At 43.7% G+C, this 15,922-nt stretch overlaps 1 protein-coding gene across 2 annotated transcripts in view; it reads left to right on the forward strand.

Annotated features, from left to right (window-relative positions):
* LOC138662375 (ficolin-1-B-like) overlaps positions 1-15,922 on the forward strand; it is a 126,197-nt gene that overhangs the window by 100,490 nt on the left and 9,785 nt on the right. For both annotated transcript variants that reach the window (XM_069747915.1, XM_069747916.1), the window contains 2 exons: positions 458-587; positions 2,052-2,186. In XM_069747915.1, coding sequence (XP_069604016.1) covers positions 458-587; positions 2,052-2,186 — 265 coding nt within the window. The remainder of the gene's footprint in view (positions 1-457; positions 588-2,051; positions 2,187-15,922) is intronic.

Genomic DNA, 15,922 nt, shown 5'->3' on the forward strand with positions numbered 1-15,922 from the left:
TGCTGCAAGGGAGTCTACAATAAACTGTGGCCTCAGGCCACATGGAAGCCCCCCTTCTCCCCCCCCGGTAAAAGGACTGCCCCACTGCCATCCTGTAGTCCGTTTCAAAAATAAAAGCCCAGAGCAGGTTTTCCTAAATCTGCCCTGGACAAATAGCTTGTCCAAGACTACACTTACTTTCATTCTGCATTGCAATCACAGCTACACCTGTGACTGCAATGCACTCCCGCTGCCTCAATATGCTTGTGTGCGCATCCTGGGGACACATAGTGACACTCGCATATGACCCTGGTCACTGTCTCACACTTCCTTTAGGCTTTTTAGTCATCCAATGCCAGTTACAATCCATAGACATACTGTAGGCAATCATAATAGTTGGCTGTAAAGCCAGGATTTTCCTTGTGCTGTTCTGATCTTAGTTTGGATGAGAAGATGAATAAATCCACCTCTCTTTCAGGTGTTTCAGAGACGAGTTGACGGTTCAGAAGACTTCTACCAGGATTGGGAAACCTACAAAAGAGGATTTGGTAATCAAGCAACTGAGTTCTGGTTGGGCAACGAGAATATTCACCGTCTTACTTCTGGAGGTAGAGATCAAGTCCTGGTCATGGTATCACTGCTGCCGAAAACTTCTTAATTCAATTCAGATTAATCACCTAAAATGGAAGCCGCAGCATTACATAACACAGGGAATTATAACATGACCTTCGATACAGCATGGCATGTTTCACCATAATAACTTGTAGTTACCCCAACCTATAGCACAGCCAATCAGGAATGGCTATAGGCCAGAAGTCAATGGTAACTCAGCCACTATAAAAGCCCAAGCAAAAGATGATGCTGCCATTTTGTGGGAAATGTGGATAACAGAGAGGACTTAGAGATACATAGTACAAAGAATACAGATGGACAAGGAGATAAGAAGAGATAGATTCCATTACAATAAATTGATAGAGAGATATGAGTCACTGACACTGTATCAATCAGGGAGCAGCTGCTGCCAGTGTTGCAATCACATTCACTTAACTGTGACTCAGATACCACACCACAATTTATTCAAGCTTAGTCTCTGACAATTTAGCGAGGCACCACACTAATGTTTTGCATCTCATCTGTGCAGTGTCTGCAAGTGCCACACCCAATATTGCTGTATTTTCTGTGTCAAACTACTAGTATTTAATCATCACACCAGTGTCCATTGTAGGTTCTCTGTGACAAGTGATGTCTGTCAAATACGATCTGAGCACGGACTGATCAAAGGTCTCCTGACGAACACTCAGCAGCCTCAGGCACCGTTCACACCTTCAGTATTTGGGCAGTACTTTACATCAGTATTTGTAAGCCAAAACCAGGCGTGGAAAAGTATTGTAGAAACACGCCACCACTTTTGTATTTATCACCCACTCCTGGTTTTGGTTACAAATATTGATGTAAAATACTGACCAAATACTGAACGTGTGAACATACCCTAAGGCCATGCTCACATTATCAGTATTTGCAAGCCAAAACCAGGAGAGGAACAATCGGGGGAAAAGTATAATAGAAACACGTCACCACTTCTGTATTTATCACCCACTCCCGCTTTTGGCTACAAATATTGATGTAAAATACTGACCAAATACTGAGCGTGTGAACATACCCTAAGGCCACGCTCACACTATCAGTACTTGCAAGCCAAAACCAGGAGTGGAACAATTGGAGGAAAAGTATAATTAGAAACACGTCACCACTTCTGTATTATCACCCACTCCCGGTTTTGGATTACAAATACTTCTGGAAAATACTAACCAAATACTGATAGTGTGACCGTGGCTTTACACACGTCTTTTCAGAGCTTTGGAACACTTTCAATTTGTGATTAATCAATTCACTCTGAGTCAAATTTTAGGATGAATCGGACATATGAAGCCTGATAGGAATTTCAGGAAATTCATTCAATCTCTTCAGAAATAAAAATAATTTTTATAAAGATAAATTTATATAGAAATTTCCCTAAAATGTTGTCCGTGGAGTACCCACATCACTGTCTGATATTTCCTCCTATACTGTAGGTAGCTTTCAGCTCCGGGTGGATTTAGAGGATTTTGACAACAATCGTGCCTACGCCACATACTCAGATTTCAGCATTAATGGAGAAGGAGATTTCTACAGGTTGAAACTTGATAAATTCATTGAAGGTACTGCAGGTAAGAGAAGCAGATACACATTTATTTGCCATCTTTATGTTATCTACTGTAGCCACAATGCAAAAAAAACAGTGGTAGAAAATTGTGAAGAATTGGTCTTTGTGTGTCTCATTTGTGTAGTCTATAACAAAGATACACTTTAAGCTTGAAGGGTGCCCATATGTAAGGCTGGGTTCCCATTGCGTTATGGGAACGCGCTTAACGGACAGCGTTGCACGGCGAAATTAACGCCGTGCAACGCGTCCGTTAGCGCGCCCATTCACGGCAATGGGAACGCGCAGCACTAGCGCGTGCCATGTTCGGCACGCGCTAGCGACGCGCCGGTGTTTCCTGGCGCGCCGCGGACGCTGCTCGCAGCGTCCGAGGCGTGCCCGCGGTCCGTTCCCCGCTCTCGCAGATCGGGGATCTGCGAGAGCGGGGACGTTACCGCGACCCCAGGACGCGGCCCCATTAAAAACATTGCATTAGCGCAACCCGCTAGCGCTAAACGGGTTGCACTAACACAATGTGACCCTAGCCTAAGGTGTTGCTGGTGAAAGGGAAAAGGAGAGTGGTTTGTTGTTGTTTTTTGCCTGTGATATTGTGGGTTAAGTACAAGAAAAAGACACATTGGTTCTAATACTCTTATTTAAAACTTAATCTGTTATTCTAAAAGATATCTCCAAGACATAAGGCTTCATGCATCAGCTAAAAATTGACAAAAATAGACATTTTAGATCATAATTAGTGATGAGCGAATATACTCGTTACTCGAGATTTCTCGAGCATGCTCGGGGGTCCTCCGAGTATTTTTTAGCACTCGGAGATTTACTTTTCCTCACCTCAGCTGAATGATTTACATCTGTTAGCCAGCTTGATCACATGTGGGGATTCCCTAGCAACCAGGCAACCCCCACATGTACTTATGCTGGCTAACAGATGTAAATCATTCAGCTGCGGCACTGAAAACTAAATCTCCGAGTACTAAAAAATACTTGGAGGACACCCGAGCATGCTCGAGAAATCTCGAGTAACGTGTATATTTGCTCATCATCACCAGTCATAATGATCGTCGGCTGCTTCACCAAAAAATAATAATTACTTGTTTTGATCAATAGACAACCAGCATATGTTTGCTATTGTTCTAAAGAGAAATTGGGCATGTTGGATTGTTTTTTTTTTTTGGATGATCTTAAGCACTGGCTGTATCATCAACCAAAGAAAAACAACATGTCTGATGCAGCCTACTAAGGAAAATCTTACTGACAGATTTCCTTTAATGCTACCAGATTGACCTAAACTTCAACTCTATGACTTAACGGGGTCGATTATTTAAGAAAACTCATTTTCACAAAGGTGATTCCTCTGATCAGAATCCTCATCTATTGGTCAAAGTGAAGAGCAGTTACAAAGAGTTTCTCTTGTTCTATGGTAGAGATTCTCAAACTTTCTCTTCAGGAGACCCATCAGATAATGCCTAGACCTCACCAGTAGTGATAGAAGTCTAAGGAAAATGAAAAACAAGTTATAAAAAAGTACAAAAAGAGTAATGTTGCTAAACTAGAGACTGTGGCAACTTATTACATCGGTGAATATTTCCTGTCCAGCTAAGCCTCATCGGAAACAAGGCTGGTGCTTCACTAGTGAGACCAGCCTCACAGAATCAGATGCCCTGTGCTAGAGGGCCGGTCCTGAATTACAGACCATCCATTGATATAAATTGGAAGGGAGTAAACATTTTCTCTGTAGTGGTATTGTTAGGAAGTCTGTTAGGTTGAATAATTTAATAAAATGTTCACTTCACTTAAGTTGCCTACTCCTGGCCTAATGGATATTGATCAGGTGCGCACCAAAGAAATAAACATATAACAACACACAGTCATATGTAAACTCTCCGTGATCAATCTATGGCCCAGCTGCAAGGGAAAGGAGACTTTATTCAGTCAGAACACATGGTTATATATCCCCTGTAAGGGGGCTCGGTTAGCTCTAAAATGGGAGTGATCGGATGCATTCCATTGGTAAGTGGGTTGGGCAATGAGCAAGTCCATGGGAGGATCCATGAGGTCATCAGGGTGGGTTGGTCCATGAGGTCATCAAGGTGGGCGTCACTGTGGGTGGATCCATGAGGTCACCAGGGTGGGCGTCATCTTGGATACCAGCCATGCAGCCACATGGCTCTCTGATACAGGAAATGGCAGCCATCTTTAGTGTCTTACTTTCATCTAAAAAAACTTATGTAAGATCAAACAATACACGTTATGGGTAGCTTCTCTCAATCTCTTATGTCTTGGGGTTAATTAAGTATTTGATCTTATGGCTCTCCTCAACAGTCCCCCCTAAATGCTTTATTAACCCCTTTTTTTTATCTTGATCCCACCGTGGTTCCATAACCCACCAGTGTTAAGTGTCACTATGAGATCAGAGGCTTCATGACAATACAGATGCTATAGACACCAGAGAATGTGTGACCAATCATGGATATATCAGGAGGTATCTCGGAGCGCGCTACCAGCGTCCTCGGGACTTTTCTACCTGCTGGATCTATTACTCTCCAATCTCCCATCTCCATGGTTACATAAAATACATATGTCACTCACCCTGATGTAACACATCCTATATCTGACCGTCTCGCCCGGGAGGGGGAAATTGGAGTTTTCACCAGTTTGAGACAAGTTTTCCCTTGTGGAAAACCTCCCTTTGTAGCTGGACTTTGACAAGCAGGTCAGATCCTACTCTGTCCCTAATTGTCTAACAAGTTTATAATGTGAGAGATGGATTAAATGGCGCTATAACAATTAATAATAATAATATGGATCCAGGAGATGCTCAGCAATCCTGACTGAAGTAGGAGTAGTCAGGAACACTTGGTAGGAACCCTCAAATCTCGACTCCAGGGATGTCTTTCTGATGAACTTCTTTACCAGCATGTAGTCACCAGGTTGGAAATCATGGGTACCTTCACTGGAATCTGGATCTGGAATGGATGATAAAACTTGTACATGTGTTACTGACAGTTCTTTTAGTAAGGACAATTACATAATTTACAAGAGTATCACTTCCTAAAGCTAGTTGTTGTGGAAAATATTGACCCAACCTTGGAGGCTCCCCCAAAAAGAATCTCGTGTGGTGTGAGTTTGGTGGGACCCCTTGGAGTGTTTCTGACTGAGTATAAGGCAATGGGCAAAATGTCTGTCCAAGTCTGACCTCCTAACTGGCTTTCAGTATTTTATTTTTCAAGGTGCCATTCAGTGTTTCTACTTTCCCACTGCTCTGTGGGTGATATGGAGTATGTAAACCCAAATCAGCTCCCACCAATGTCCATAGTTCCTTAGTCAGTGCCGCCGTGAACGCAGGTCCTTGGTCACTCTCAATTACCTCTGGGACCCCATATCTGCATACTACTTCAGTCATCAGTCTCTTAACAGTCACTCTGGCAGTCATGTTTATTACTGGAGAGGCTTCGGGCCATCCTGAGAACATGTCAGTCACTACCAGTACATACCCGTACTTCCCTACTTTTGGCATTTGAATGTGATCTATCTGAATTCTCTGAAAGGGATAGAGTGGTTTAGCCAATGTTTCTGAGTAACTTTCTGGGATGGTGCTGGATTGCATGTTGCACACACAAGGCAGGAATTGCAGTATTTTTGGGGTGACAGTAGAGATCCCAAGTGCCATGTAAGTCTTCCAAATCAGGTCAATCATCTGATTCCTGCCTCTGGGCAATACCGTGTGCCCATTCTGTCTCCGAGGAATACAGATTACGGGGTAGACAGAACTTTTTGTTCACCCTCCAGACTCCATCTTCATCCTTTTTTAGCTCCTCCTTCTTGCCATGGCTTCTTTTCATCATCCGATGTCTTGATGTAGATGGATAATCCTCATAAGAGAGCCTTTAGTCCCTTCTTCAGTGTTTTGTGACACGTACACCGCTGCTTTCTCTTTCCCAAATGGATCAGCAGCATAGGTTTTTACTGTTTTGTCAGCAAAGAAGTTCCTCCTTGCTTCTGGAGAATCCAATCTTCCGTGAGCTTTGATCTTGATCACTGCAACCTCCGAACGTAGATCAAGAGCGGCCACAAGTTCTTGTATGGTAGCAGCATGTTTTACAGGAGTTCCACTGGACGTTAGGTATCCTCTGGCTGCCCAGATACTGCCGAAGTCATGAGCCACTCCGAAAGCATATCTTGAATCCGTGTAGAGGTTGACCACCTTCTCCGTTGCTTCCTGACAAGCCAACGTCAAAGCTTTAAGTTCCGCTTCTTGTGCAGACATGTGCGGTGGTAGTGATCCAGCTGAGATGACCTGGTCATGTGTAACCACGGCATATCCCGTATGGAACCTTCCCGTTTCATCTGCAAATCTGGAACCATCAGTGAGGAACGTCAGGTCAGCATGTGGGAATGGGTCTTCAGACACGTTTTTCTTGGAGGCTACTTCTTTCTGCATTTGAAGACAGAAAAGAGAATGGTAAAACCAAAAACACTCAGTTTGAAAAAATGTTTGCAGTAATCCGCAAGTGCTAGTAAAAGATGTAAATAACAGGGTATTTGGTTGATACGTTTTTTGCAAAAAATGTATACTAAGCTGCTCTACCAATCTTCACGGTATACCCATATCAGAGCAGTCCTAACTAATGTATGCAATCCCTATCTGATGTATTTAAAAACCTGATCATCTGTATATTACCTGTGTGAACAGGGTTCAGAGAGGAAAAATCCATGTGTGCATACAGGACAGAACAGCTTTTGTGCAGCTAGCCCAAGAGGAGTGGTGGAACTCCCCAGTCTTGTAGACACAAGAGAAAAATCATGGAAACAGGAACACATGGGCTACTTGCACAGTGAACAAGTCTGTAAGAACATGTTCACACACCACCAAGAAACCTGAAGACACAAAAGAGAATGGTAAAACCAAAAACACTCAGTTTGAAAAAATGTTTGCAGTAATCCGCAAGTGCTAGTAAAAGATGTAAATAACAGGGTATTTGGTTGATACGTTTTTTGCAAAAAATGTATACTAAGCTGCTCTACCAATCTTCACGGTATACCCATATCAGAGCAGTCCTAACTAATGTATGCAATCCCTATCTGATGTATTTAAAAACCTGATCATCTGTATATTACCTGTGTGAACAGGGTTCAGAGAGGAAAAATCCATGTGTGCATACAGGACAGAACAGCTTTTGTGCAGCTAGCCCAAGAGGAGTGGTGGAACTCCCCAGTCTTGTAGACACAAGAGAACAATCATGGAAACAGGAACACATGGGCTACTTGCACAGTGAACAAGTCTGTAAGAACATGTTCACACACCACCAAGAAACCTGAAGACACAAAAGAGAATGGTAAAACCAAAAACACTCAGTTTGAAAAAATGTTTGCAGTAATCCGCAAGTGCTAGTAAAAGATGTAAATAACAGGGTATTTGGTTGATACGTTTTTTGCAAAAAATGTATACTAAGCTGCTCTACCAATCTTCACGGTATACCCATATCAGAGCAGTCCTAACTAATGTATGCAATCCCTATCTGATGTATTTAAAAACCTGATCATCTGTATATTACCTGTGTGAACAGGGTTCAGAGAGGAAAAATCCATGTGTGCATACAGGACAGAACAGCTTTTGTGCAGCTAGCCCAAGAGGAGTGGTGGAACTCCCCAGTCTTGTAGACACAAGAGAACAATCATGGAAACAGGAACACATGGGCTACTTGCACAGTGAACAAGTCTGTAAGAACATGTTCACACACCACCAAGAAACCTGAAGACACAAAAGAGAATGGTAAAACCAAAAACACTCAGTTTGAAAAAATGTTTGCAGTAATCCGCAAGTGCTAGTAAAAGATGTAAATAACAGGGTATTTGGTTGATACGTTTTTTGCAAAAAATGTATACTAAGCTGCTCTACCAATCTTCACGGTATACCCATATCAGAGCAGTCCTAACTAATGTATGCAATCCCTATCTGATGTATTTAAAAACCTGATCATCTGTATATTACCTGTGTGAACAGGGTTCAGAGAGGAAAAATCCTTGTGTGCATACAGGACAGAACAGCTTTTGTGCAGCTAGCCCAAGAGGAGTGGTGGAACTCCCCAGTCTTGTAGACACAAGAGAACAATCATGGAAACAGGAACACATGGGCTACTTGCACAGTGAACAAGTCTGTAAGAACATGTTCACACACCACCAAGAAACCTGAAGACATAAAAGAGAATGGTAAAACCAAAAACACTCAGTTTGAAAAAATGTTTGCAGTAATCCGCAAGTGCTAGTAAAAGATGTAAATAACAGGGTATTTGGTTGATACGTTTTTTGCAAAAAATGTATACTAAGCTGCTCTACCAATCTTCACGGTATACCCATATCAGAGCAGTCCTAACTAATGTATGCAATCCCTATCTGATGTATTTAAAAACCTGATCATCTGTATATTACCTGTGTGAACAGGGTTCAGAGAGGAAAAATCCATGTGTGCATACAGGACAGAACAGCTTTTGTGCAGCTAGCCCAAGAGGAGTGGTGGAACTCCCCAGTCTTGTAGACACAAGAGAACAATCATGGAAACAGGAACACATGGGCTACTTGCACAGTGAACAAGTCTGTAAGAACATGTTCACACACCACCAAGAAACCTGAAGACACAAAAGAGAATGGTAAAACCAAAAACACTCAGTTTGAAAAAATGTTTGCAGTAATCCGCAAGTGCTAGTAAAAGATGTAAATAACAGGGTATTTGGTTGATACGTTTTTTGCAAAAAATGTATACTAAGCTGCTCTACCAATCTTCACGGTATACCCATATCAGAGCAGTCCTAACTAATGTATGCAATCCCTATCTGATGTATTTAAAAACCTGATCATCTGTATATTACCTGTGTGAACAGGGTTCAGAGAGGAAAAATCCATGTGTGCATACAGGACAGAACAGCTTTTGTGCAGCTAGCCCAAGAGGAGTGGTGGAACTCCCCAGTCTTGTAGACACAAGAGAACAATCATGGAAACAGGAACACATGGGCTACTTGCACAGTGAACAAGTCTGTTCCTGTTCCTGTTTCTTTCTGCATTTGTTCAAGACAGTCATGATCCTCCTTTGAGTGTGTAGAGGCATCTTCTCCGAGAGCATCAGCATCATCATCCACATCCCCCCTGGAAAGAGGAAGCAGCATGGACAGTTTGAGGATGCTGCAGCGGACAAGAGTGACATTATCCGGAACCAACAGCGAATATTGTAGTCTCATATGACGCTGCACCAACAGATGTTTAGGGTTGCAGGAATAGCAATTATGTCGTGTGGAGCCATTAAGAGAACCGGATATCCTCAGATGATATCAGAATTTGGGATTCCAAAAGCTGGTGCAGACTGTATGGCCTGTTTAAGAGCGTAGAAAGCTTCCACGGATTTGGTACATAGTGGAAACGCTGATGTCTTGAGGTCTTCGTACAATGGCTGCATCAGCTTTGAGGCATCTGGAATCCTTTGGCGACAATAAGTGATAGGTCAGCCAGCTCATCCGAGGCCCATGTCTTGGGTTCTTGGCAGAACTCAACACCAGAGTCCCATGTCTTGTCACTGGCAAGTGAGTCATCATTGAACATGATATCCATAACAGGCCAATATGCATTGACTGCTTTAAGATTTGCCAGGGAAATTAGATCTTGCCACGTAGCTGGGTAAGTACTTTGGATTTGAAGCATGCTTCTGTAGAAAGGCATCGGCTGTTTTTCTGGATCTGGAGCTTGGTACAACAGAGTAGCAGCTTGCTGGGTTGTAAACTTGACGTAGAGGGTGGGCTCCTCAGACATGAGCATTGGCACTGTTGGTGGTGACACCTGAGGCGGGAGTAGAGATGGCACCGGAATTGTCAAGGTCTCAATTTGCTCACTAATATTCGCATACTCTAAAATGCGAGTTATTGCTGCATGAAGTTGTTGAGCACTAACGTCTGGATGAATAGGGGTCAAAAGTAGGGGTCACAGCGTGTATGATCATTCTACATGGAAGATTGCCAGCTTTAGTCACCACTATGTCCCCAACAGCTATCTGACCACGTGACTCAACAATGATTTGACTGTCAGCTTGAATAGTCGCCCCTCCTGCTTACACTATAGCTCTAGCTACACCTCCATTATGCTCTAACCGAGAATTGGCAGCTTTAACAATAGCGTCTGTTTCCATTGTCGTTATGTCACCCTTTCCCACCACTAACAAGGGTCCCTCAGGAAGTTCTTTTTCGAAAACAGGTTGCCAACATTCCCTCCCCTTTGTGCTTCCTGTGCTATTGACATCCCCCTCCCAGATTGAGCCCCCTTGATGCAGTTGCCACCGTCCCATACAGGTGTGCACTAGGCTGCAAGAGAGCCTGTGAGGTACCGGGTATAGGGTTAGGTAGACTGTGTGAGAGTGCTATTGTAGTGGAAGCGTTGGGAGGAGAGGCCATTGCTTGGAGCATCTTGTGTGGGTGTGCGGCTAAATTGGCAGTGGAAGTGACAGTAGAAAGGGTCGGTGCCGAGGACGATCCAGGCGGGAGGATTGCTAGATAGGGGAAAGGTTCGGTGCCCCATTGGAAACCACTGAGACAGGATACATGGGTAAAGCTTGTTCACTTCCCAAAGGAAAATAGTATTGGCCGTTAGTGGTCATTACTGGGTAACAAGGATTTGGTGATGTGGTGTGTAGCCTTAATCTAAGATGTTCACCACCAGGAGCAGCACATTTGCCATCCAGAAAATGGCTACCGTCAGAATTACATTTGTTATCCACAAAATGGCCACCATTAGAATTAACACTTTTGCCATCCACAAAATGGCCGCCGTCAGAATTACATTTGCCATCCACAAAATGGCTACTACCAGCATTAACAAATTTACTATCCACAAAATGGCTACTACCAGCATTAACAAATTTACCATTCACAAAATGGCTACTACCAGCATTAACAAATTTACCATTCACAAAATGGCTACTACCAGCATTAACAAATTTACCATCCACAAAATGGCTACTACCAGCATTAACAAATTTAACATTCACAAAATGGCTACTACCAGCATTAACAAATTTACCATTTACAAAATGGCTACTACCAGCATTAACAAATTTACCATTCACAAAATGGCTACTACCAGCATTAACAAATTTACCATTCACAAAATGGCTACTACCAGCATTAACAAATTTACCATTCACAAAATGGCTACTACCAGCATTAACAAATTTACCATCCACAAAATGGCTACTACCAGCATTAACAAATTTACCATTCACAAAATGGCCGCTGCCAGGGTTAGCACATGTGTTGTGAATTCTGTGGCAGAGCTCCCTCCTGTGGTCACAAGTGGTACTTCGGCTGATTCTCTCTGGGAGCTTCCGTTTGTGGAGGAAACTGGTACTGCTGCTTCTGAGTTTCCTCCCTCAGGTGATCTGGTGAGGTCGTTAGGTGCTTCTCTACTTAACCTCACCTAATGCTTTGATTCATGCTTCCTGTCAATGTTCCAGTGTTGGACTTGTGTTTCTCTGGATCATTCCTGTGGCCTGCTGCTCTGCATAGCTAAGTGCTTCTTTGCTATTTGTTGCTATTTTTTCTGTCCAGCTTGTCTATTTGTTTTGCTGGAAGCTCTGGGACGCAAAGGGTGTACCTCCGTGCCGTTAGTTCGGTACGGAGGGTCTTTTTGCCCCTTTGCGTGGTTTTCTTTAGGGTTTTGTGTAGACCGCAAAGTTATCTTTCCTATCCTCGTTCTGTCTAGAATATCGGGCCTCACTTTGCTGAATCTATTTCATCCCTACGTTTGTCTTTTCATCTTACTCACAGTCATTATATGTGGGGGGCTGCCTTTTCCTTTGGGGTATTTCTCTGAGGCAAGGTAGGCTTATTTTTTCTATCTTCAGGCTAGTTAGTTTCTCAGGCTGTGCCGAGTTGCATAGGTAGCGTTAGGCGCAATCCACGGCTGCCTCTAGTTGTGTTTGGAGAGGATCAGGGATTGCGGTCTGCAGAGTTCCCACGTCTCAGAGCTCGTTCTATTATTTTGGGTTATTGTCAGATCACTGTATGTGCTCTGACCTCCATGTCCATTGTGATACTGAATTGCCTTTCATAACAGTACAGGAAGCCAAAAGTACTAATGATTCTCAATAGAGGGAAAAAAGAAGTTCTGAGACCATTTTTTTTTCTTGGCTTTGTGTTTTGTCTTTTTTTTCCCCTAGACATTTGGGTGGTTCAGTACACAGGTGTAGCGATGGACATTAGAAGTCTGTCTTCATTTGTGGATCAGCTCTCGGCAAGAGTACAAAAGATTCAAGACACTATTGATCAGAAATCTATGTTAGAACCAAGAATTCCTATTCCTGATTTGTTTTTTGGAGATAGAACTAAGTTTCTGAGTTTCAAAAATAATTGTAAGTTATTTCTGGCCTTGAAACCTCGTTCCTCTGGTGATCCAGTTCAACAGGTTTTGATTATTATTTCTTTTTTGCGCGGCGACCCTCAGGACTGGGCATTTTCTCTTGCGCCAGGAGATCCTGCATTGAGTAATATCAATGCGTTTTTCCTGGCGCTCGGATTGCTGTACGATGAGCCTAATTCAGTGGATCAGGCAGAAAAGAATTTGCTGGCTCTTTGTCAGGGTCGGGATGAGATAGAGGTATATTGCCAGAAATTTAGAAAATGGTCAGTGCTCACTCAATGGAATGAATCTGCGCTGGCAGCTATGTTCAGAAAGGGTATCTCTGAAGCCCTTAAGGATGTCATGGTGGGATTTCCTATGCCTGCTGGTTTGAATGAGTCTATGTCTTTAGTTATTCAGATCGGTCGACGCTTGCGTGAGCGTAAATCTGTGCACCATTTGGCGATATTACCTGAGCTTAAACCTGAGCCTATGCAGTGCGATAGGACTTTGACCAGAGTTGAACGGCAAGAACACAGACGTCTGAATGGGCTGTGTTTCTACTGTGGTGATTCCACTCATGCTATCTCTGATTGTCCTAAGCGCACTAAGCGGTTCGCCAGGTCTGCCACCATTGGTACGGTACAGTCAAAATTTCTTCTGTCCGTTACCTTGATCTGCTCTTTGTCATCATATTCTGTCATGGCGTTTGTGGATTCAGGCGCTGCTCTGAATTTGATGGACTTGGAATATGCTAAGCGTTGTGGGTTTTTCTTGGAGCCCTTGCAGTGTCCTATTCCATTGAGAGGTATTGATGCTACGCCTTTGGCCAAGAATATGCCTCAATACTGGACCCAGCTGACCATGTGCATGGCTCCTGCACATCAGGAGGATATTCGCTTTCTAGTGTTGCATAATCTGCATGATGTGGTCGTGTTGGGGTTGCCATGGCTACAAGCCCATAATCCAGTATTGGATTGGAAATCCATGTCGGTGTCCAGCTGGGGTTGTCAGGGGGTACATGGTGATGTTCCATTTTTGTCAATTTCGTCATCCACCCCTTCTGAGGTTCCAGAGTTCTTGTCTGATTACCGGGATGTATTTGATGAGCCCAAGTCTGATGCCCTACTTCCGCATAGGGATTGTGATTGTGCTATCAATTTGATTCCTGGTGGTAAATTCCCAAAAGGTCGACTGTTTAATTTATCCATGCCTGAGCACACCGCTATGCGCAGTTATGTGAAGGAATCCCTGGAGAAGGGGCATATTCGCCCGTCATCGTCGCCATTAGGAGCAGGGTTCTTTTTTGTAGCCAAAAAGGATGGTTCGCTGAGACCTTGTATAGATTATCGCCTTCTTAATAAGATCACTGTTAAATTTCAGTACCCCTTGCCTTTTTTTTTATAAAATAGGTTTTTATTAAAGTCGAATATGAACAATACAATTTATGCATTTTTCCATTATTTTACAAAATTTTTACATTTTCCAAATCCCCAACAATCCCAACAAAACCCAAACCTCCCCCTCCCCTGACAGCTCATACCCATTTATACTTTTGTTACCAGTATTGATGGTTCTTTGAGCCATTTGACTCACTTATGTCCGCTTGTTCCTTTAGCACTCTCTTCCTTTCAGAGGCCCTCATCCTCCCATTTCCCATAACTACTCATCCTAGCTCGAGCCACGGAGACCACATTTTGTCAAACGTTTCTATTTTCCCACGTCTTTTGTAGACCCCCTTTTCCAAATTGAGACCATGTTTAACATATTTCAGAAATTCACCCCTTGTAGGCGGTTCCTCCTTGATCCAGTTCCTTGCTATTACCTTCCTTGCCATATATAATAGCCTAGCTATTGCTATCTTCCAGGTGTTATCCACTCTAATTTCCTCTACATGTCCCAGTATACACACTATCGGATCTCTCGGCACTCTGCATTTATACGCCCCTACGGCTCATTACCACCAACCAGAAAGCAACCAGTCTTGGACATGTCCACATCATGTGGTATATTCCTGCGTTCTCAGTCTTACATCTCGGGCATTCAGAGTCAGCACGCAACCCCGCTCTGCACAACACTTCCGGTGATTTATAGACTCTGTGCAAGATGTACAGCTGCGATAGTCTATACGGCTCACTTAGTGACACTCGTGGAACCCACTCCAACACCGACTCCCAGGTTTCATCCTCCATTGGGCCTAAATCTCTTTCCCATTTCGCTCTCGCTTTTAGGGGAAAGTCTAGCAAATATGCATGTAGAAGGTCCTTATAAAGGGTGGTAATGACTCCCCTTGTGGATCCTTCCCCACACACGTATTCCAGAACTATGTCCTCCTGGATCTCAATACCACCGCCCTTGTTTTGAGCTTTAAAAGCATGTTTCATCTGAGCATATTGATACTCCCCAGCCGGTCTCAATCCAAACTCCCCTTGCAGCTGCGAAAAGGACTTTAATCCTCGTTGTTGAACTATCTGAGCCACCAAGTGAATTCCTTTGGCCTGCCACTCCGCCCGCACTCCAAGGGCCGCAAACTCAACCAAATTATTATTAAGCCATATCGGTGTAAATTTAGTCAGCCCCGTAACCCCCCGAATCTGTCGCAGTCTGGTCCATAATTTATGTATCAAAAACATAGTTGGGTATAATTTCCCCAATACTTTCAAGGAGCCATCCTCCAGACACTGCGCCACCGGTCGTCGGTCCGTCACCCTCTCCATCAAGTGCTGTACCGCACTGGCAGACGCCTCCCGCGCCCAGCCCTTCAAATGCTGGCTCTGGGCTGCAAGAAAATATAACTCAGGATTGGGTAAAGCCAATCCTCCATCTTCCTTGGGCCGCTGAAGCGTCTCCAGGCGAATACGTGGGTACCGCCTCCCCCATATCAGACTTCTAAAAAGAGCACTAATCTGCCGGAATTTCCCACGTGGAATCCAAACTGGCGCATTATGTAGGACGTAAAGTAATTTGGGCATCAGAACCATTTTAATGAGATTAACCCTACCCACCACCGATAGGTGCAATTTATTCCACGCATCCACTTTTGCTTTAAGGGCGCCCATGAGAGGTGTCAAATTCCTATACAAAAACTCTGTAACTGGCATCGAGATCCATATTCCCAGGTATTTGAAAAGGGATGCCACCTTAAGCCGCCCCTCTCCCAATGGCTCACTTCTGCTCTCCTCCACCCCATCCACCTCAAAGAGGACCGATTTATCCCAATTTATACTCAATCCCGACAAGTCTCCAAATTTCCCAATGATCTCGATAGCCCCATTCAAGGCTTCATCCGGGTCCGCCAGGAACAGTAAGATGTCATCTGCATATAACGCGATCTTCTCCTCAACACTCCCATATCTGAACCCAGGGACCTCA

Source organism: Ranitomeya imitator, chromosome 2, assembly GCF_032444005.1.
Source record: "Ranitomeya imitator isolate aRanImi1 chromosome 2, aRanImi1.pri, whole genome shotgun sequence".
In the NCBI taxonomy this organism is placed as follows: Eukaryota; Metazoa; Chordata; class Amphibia; order Anura; family Dendrobatidae; genus Ranitomeya; species Ranitomeya imitator.